The sequence below is a fragment of the Anoplophora glabripennis genome, unplaced genomic scaffold, assembly GCF_000390285.2.
Source record: "Anoplophora glabripennis isolate ALB-LARVAE unplaced genomic scaffold, Agla_2.0 scaffold1260, whole genome shotgun sequence".
In the NCBI taxonomy this organism is placed as follows: domain Eukaryota; kingdom Metazoa; phylum Arthropoda; class Insecta; order Coleoptera; family Cerambycidae; genus Anoplophora; species Anoplophora glabripennis.
In genome coordinates, this window is record NW_019417343.1 from 45,400 (window position 1) to 51,859 (window position 6,460).

At 31.3% G+C, this 6,460-nt stretch overlaps 1 protein-coding gene across 1 annotated transcript; it reads right to left on the reverse strand.

Annotated features, from left to right (window-relative positions):
- Positions 1-4,541: 4,541 nt before the first annotated feature.
- Positions 4,542-5,289, reverse strand: LOC108913902 (integrin alpha-PS1-like). The gene is made up of 2 exons (XM_018719556.1): positions 5,108-5,289; positions 4,542-5,029 (listed from the first exon to the last, which is right to left on the reverse strand). The coding sequence occupies exons 1-2, from the start codon at positions 5,236-5,238 to the stop codon at positions 4,936-4,938; spliced, it is 225 nt and encodes a 74-aa protein (XP_018575072.1). The 5' UTR covers positions 5,239-5,289; the 3' UTR covers positions 4,542-4,935.
- Between the last annotated feature and the right edge of the window lie 1,171 nt (positions 5,290-6,460).

Consider the following 6,460-nt stretch of genomic DNA (forward strand, 5'->3'; position numbering starts at 1 on the left):
TTATCAGAAAACGATCCTAAATGGTTAGTACAATATTTATCTACTGATTATGTTGTCTGCATGATAATCATTTAAAAACAAAATATATTAGTTTTAGTAACTAATAGATAAATGTTCCTAGATATATACATTACTACACAATGCATAATGTATTGGAAAAATTAAAATACGGTTTCAAGATACCTAAAGGTAACTACTAAAGTAAACGAAATGCTTTATTTGCTGTTTTAGAAATAGGATACGGATATGTTTTTAAATTTAGAAAATTCCGAATAATTCCTAAGATATTCGAAGAAAACCGATTTTATGCTATTTATTTTTTTAGTAGTATTTCACTTGTTTTTCAAAATTTTTGGACTAAATTTAACAAACGAATCACGGAGATCGCTATAAAATTTTGCATATTTTTTGTCATTTAGCCATTTCTGTAATTCGTAAAATACGAAAGATATATCTGTATCTTTATAAAAACTGCAAAATATGCAAGTACTTGCGTGAAGACTAAATTTAATTTTTTGTAGTAAATTATTAACAATTATAAGACATTGTATTAAATATGAATGAAACCGAGAAATCTGCATGGCAAAGCTTTAGAAATGTAACAAGAACTTTTTGACTAATCACAAATGTCACAATTATAAAACTTTAATCGCGGAAATAGTAAAGAATTTCAAACAACTTTAATGAACTTGCGACTGCAGTTTATGGATTTACAAGTGGATTACCTCCCCGATAACTTAGGTGACTAGTGAAGAGTAAGGTGGACGATTTCACCAAAATTTAAAGGAAATGAGAAAAAATGTATCAGGGTTAAGTGGGACGTGAAGATGATGACAAACTACCGTTACAGAATGTACAGTTAGAGCTAAAACAAGAAAGAGGAACCCACGATGTATCTTTTGAAGACAAAAGAGTTCGCTACAAATGAAACGTTAATGTAAAAAAAACACTTTTTCCTTAAATCACATCTCTGGTAAACGTGAAACATAATTTTTTATTCATTTTCTCAATAATGGTGGGTGCTGGTGATAAATTGACCTCAAATTCGTGTTTGGCGAACCCAAAATTATATATGTAGGATTATGGAATCTAGTATACGGACCACGACATTGCAAACCTTAAATAAAACGCAACATTCTGTTTCACCGGCTGTGATTGGTGTAATTTTTCACGAGATTCTAATTAACCAATCAGCGCTCACATTATCTTGAGCGTAGACATAACGGTTTATCATTGTACAGGGTTAGTCACTATAATCTGACAACTTATTGTGAGTTTATTATTGAAATTACAAAAAAGTTTTGAATACAAAAATTTTAGCTTTTTTGTGAATTTTTATAATACAGTACTAGAAAAAACAATTGAATAATGAAAATCACTAAATTAAAGAAAAAAATTTTTTTTAAGTGGAACACCCTATATATTACTGCATACTTAGCTTTGTTAAATTTTTCTCTTTTCAAAAATATATAATATGTTACTGTTTGACTCAGGACTTTTCGACATATTTCAGTTTAAAACTATTTTTGAAAAAAAAACAGGAGGGAAATTTATGTCTGACGGATCGCAGTGGCTGTGGACGAGACACGTGGAACAAACAAATGACTTTGACAGAAGTTTATTTATCATCATTAATTTATTTCCTATAACAAACTATTTTTATTTTAACAAAGAAATAATAATAATGTGAATGCAGCGCGCGCCAAGTATGCTCGTTTGCATCCCGGCTTTCCAGTTCCAACTCGAGCTGCATTTTACGACATTGCGCTTTAGAGAAACAAAAATCTTTTGGAAGACAAAAACGAAGAATTATTCCAAATGAAGAATTAGAACTAACTATATTACTATATTTTCAAGGTAAGCAAATATTCATTCGAGGTTTACTATAGTAAATTCAAATATTAAATTATTGTAGAAAGGCCACAAGAGTCCACAGTACCAAAAAATCACCCCAAATTTAAAAAATTCAACGATTAGAGTATAGCAAAGAAATGCTGCGCTTGAAAAATGGCGATCTAAACTATTTTGAAAAGATTGTATGGACTGATGAGACGACTTTTACAACAGCTGGCATTTATAATAGACAAAATACTCATACCTAGGCAAATGAAAATTCTCAATGTAATAGGGAAATTCTAAGTCAAGGACGCACATCGTTTAATGTTTGGTGCGTTGTATATTGAAAAATAAAATCATTGGTCCACTATTTTATGAAGGTGTTTTGATGAGGAAAGATACCTGCATTTTCTTGAAAAACAAATTGACTGATCGACTATGCCAATTTAATTTGGCACCAAGACGGAGTGCCTCCGCATAGAACCAGAGCAGTACGAAATTATTTAAATAATAGGTTTTATTTGTGGATTGGTAATGGAGGAAATATTCAATAGCCTTCAAATAGCCCAGACCTTACACCCTTGGACAGTTTTCTGTGGAGTTACTTAAAAAACGAGGTTTATAAGGAAACTAGTGTAAACTTAGATGAACTAAGATATAAAGTTGATGAATGTATACAAAATTTAAGTGAATTTAATTCTCATTTCATACTAAATGCACTGCAGTTCTGAAAATTAATGAGGATTATACGAAGTGCATCAATAATAATGGCGTTAACATTGAGCATCTGTGGCTATTTGTGTTTTAGTTGATTTTTATTAATTAGGTATTAAAATTCTGTTAAAGTTAAGACTTGTTAATGTTAAGAATGATTTTTATTATTATCATAAAATTAAAAGATAACTTTAAATTTTTCGTTCTCACTATATAAATATTATTTCTTTGTTAAAATAGTTTGTTATAGGAAATAAATTAATGATGATAAATAAACTTCTGTCAAAGTCATCTGTTTATTCCGCGTGCCTCGTCCATAGCCATTACGATCCGTCAGACATAAATTTCCCTCCTGATTTTTTCAAAAATAGTTTTAAACTGAAATATGTCGAAAAGTCCTGAATCAAACAGAAACATATTATATATTTTTGAAAAGAGAAAAATTCAACGAATCTAAGTATGCTAATTATAGTGTTCCATTAAAAAAATTATTTAATTTAGTGATTTCCATTATTTAATTGTTTTTTCTAATACTGTGTTATAAAAATTCATAAAAAAGCTTAAATTTTTGTATTAAAAATTTTTTTGTAATTTCAATAATAAACTCACAATAAGTTGTCAGATTATAGTGACTAACCCTGTACATTGTAAATGAATCATTAATATTGGTGACGCATGACGCCCAGATTTATGGAATTTTCGTTACCAACATCAGCCCAGTGTATTGTTGGTTGCCTAAGCTCGATGGTCAAGAAGATTGCAAACATATTTATCAAGGCTCTGTAAATTCGCAAATAACCCATATTCTCGAAAATGGTTAGTACAAGCATTAAACTGACTTCAGATTCGTGTTTAGCAAGTTCGAAAACATAACAAGAATATGGTCTGATCAAACGAACAATACCCCTTTTTTTCGTGTGAAACAGTTCATTAAAATTCCAGCTAACAGAAGTTCTCTTTTAGGATCTGTTGGGATCGATGAATTACATCCCAAACATAGCTATTGCCATCCTTAAAATGCTGTTGGGATATTAACGATATTATTTGGGTGTTATCAGAACTACTTCCGTACCTTGTAAATATATCGGAAAGACATCATATACTTATAGTAGCATCATATTCGATGCAAAGTAATACATCATTGCATGTCAAGGGATCCAGTGCCATACGCTTCTAAAGGTTTTAGAAATTGAATAATTTTTTATACATTATGAAGAGACGAAAGGATAATTTATTATAAATCCAATTTGTTTTTTAAATTCCACATATGTACTACATTTTACCTCTGTACGCGCCACTGTTGTTTACTTGGTTTTTGGAGGCGCTTTCTCTTTTACGATCAAGTTCGCCAGGTTAGTATTTGACGTATAACCACTTCGTACACTCGATGCACCTAGGCGACTACAGCTACTACCAGAACACAGTGCGTATGCAGCGGGATTTCAGATTTAACATTCAATTTCATTTTAAATTTACGCTTTACGCCTCCTAAAAATGATGACACGATTTCCCTTTGATGAAAGACCGACAACTTTTTGCTCTACTTTGCATCGAATACGATCCTACTATAGTTATCCTCCAGATGGATCTTCTTTTGTGATGTATAAATCTGCAATGTAACCCATTTGTTTTTAGACCACCCTATAAAATATTTATTTATTATGCGATTTTAATCGATTTTTTTTTAAGAAGTAGAGTTTGGTGAAGTGTGCTTTGTGAAGGAGAATGAGCGTGGTCCCACAAAATCCAAGGCGTAGGTACTACGTCCGATTTTAGGAGTAAAATTCTAATAATTCATATTTGGGATTTTTTGAGGAAAAATAGATTTACGTGACTGGATTCCGGACTCCCCAGAACGGGCCAATACCAAATATTATCAAAAATTTTTAAATAATAACGATTTTGTAGCTAAATAAAAAATTAATAAGCCATAATATTACTCATTAGGTAATTTATTGTTAATGTAAAGTTTTCAATGAAACAGGCTGTATTTCAAAAAATTTACTTAAAATTAGATATAATATAATTTTTAGAAATAACCAAATTTTACAATATTTTAATAATAATCCCCGGGCTAATATTAGAATGGCTACTTTAAATCTTAATATCCCTAGAGAAATTATCAGGTGTCTGGCAAAAAATAAAATAAAAGAAAAAAGGAAAGAAGAAACCAAATTTTCTCCATAGTATGAGATGAAGAAAGGTGTTTGGAGTTTTGTTTTTGGCTACAGTACAGTACACTGGCTGAATATTTAAATAATCCTGAATTTTTAAGTGAAATTTGATTTAGTGCCGAGCCCACATTTACTACAAATGAGATAGTTTCGCCCCAAAATTGTCATCTTGAGTCTTTCCATAGAAAACTTTATCCCAAGTGCAGTTGTCTCAACTGCAATCTCTAATGTTATAATAAATGTAAACAGCACCTCCTTTCATTTCACCATAATAAAAAAGGGCACCTACTAGTAAATCATCATATCTGAAATAAATACATTCAAATTAGGATATTTCTTAGTTTAGTAAAAGAAAAATAAATTTATAACTAAAGATAACTTACCCATCATTATTTACATCAGCAGCGAGCATTTCATACCCAAAACTAGAAGCAAATTGTTCATCAGTAATTATTAACGATATATTTAATTCTGTATTATTATATTTCTCAAAGAAGTAAACTTGTCCTTTCATTTTGGATCTTGGAGATCCGGAAATATAAGTATATGCACTTCTGTTAGAGAAGTGACAACCTCTCACACTCATACCTACAAAAAAATTGTTTTATGAGAAATACGAGTTTAAGAAGAATTTAAGAACGAATTTTAATTTATTCAACCAATAAGCAATCGCATTATCTCGAGTGCAGACGTAACAGTTTGTCATTGTTCAATGTAAACGAATCATAACGCAAAGATTTAGGGAATTTTCGTTACCATTGTTACTAGTACTAATCGTGCATTGTTGGATTGCCTAAGCTCGGCGTAGGCGCTACGTAACTTTATTATTTTAAATGGGACACCCTGTATATTACTGCGTTTTTGAATTCCTTGGTTAATATTAGGTAGAGTTTATTAAATGTACATGGCGTTTAAAACTTACCGTTTTCGAGGTAATCAGTTGTTTTTGAACAAAATCACGATTTCAGCTATCTAAGTGAGAAAGATAGCGTCTAAACCGTACATCAATAATTACTCTATCTTGTCATCTATGAGCAAAACGTGTACGTTATTGAGACTCGAAAATACTGAGACCTACATTTAATAACCTTACGAGTTGAATTTTTTTTTTCAAATGGTATGACCCATATTAATTGTCATGGGTGAATGCAAAATTGAATGCTCTTTTGACTGATATAAGGTTGTCCATACTTATCCCTAACAGTTTTGGTTGTCCATACTTATCTCTAACAGTTTTCCCGAAAAATCAGGTTATTTTCTAAAGTCCGAAAGAGTAGCTATGTAACAGCGTCAAGCAGGCCTTGCAATTGTATTAGTACAGCGTCGATATATAGGATTTTACAAAAGCACAGCGCGGCACATCCTTATCGCATCCAATTACACCAAGAATTACTAAAGTTTTGTCAGTAGGCACTTGAGATGTTAAATCAAGATGATGTTTTTTTTTAAACGAGTCATGTTCTCCGATGAGGCTACTTTTCATAAAAATGGTTTCGTTAATAGTCATAAGCCATTATTATAACACAGTCAATCCTCACCAATTCCGGACAACTCATAGCCAACGATGGTCTGAACGTGTGGGGAACAATTTTGGGAACCCATGTCATTGGACCATTTTTTTTTGACCAGCATCTAACTGGAGCAGTTTATTTAAACTTTTTAACAAACACTCTAGACGATTTATTAGGCGACATTCCTTTAGCTATACTTAGAAGAATGTGGTTGCAACATGATGG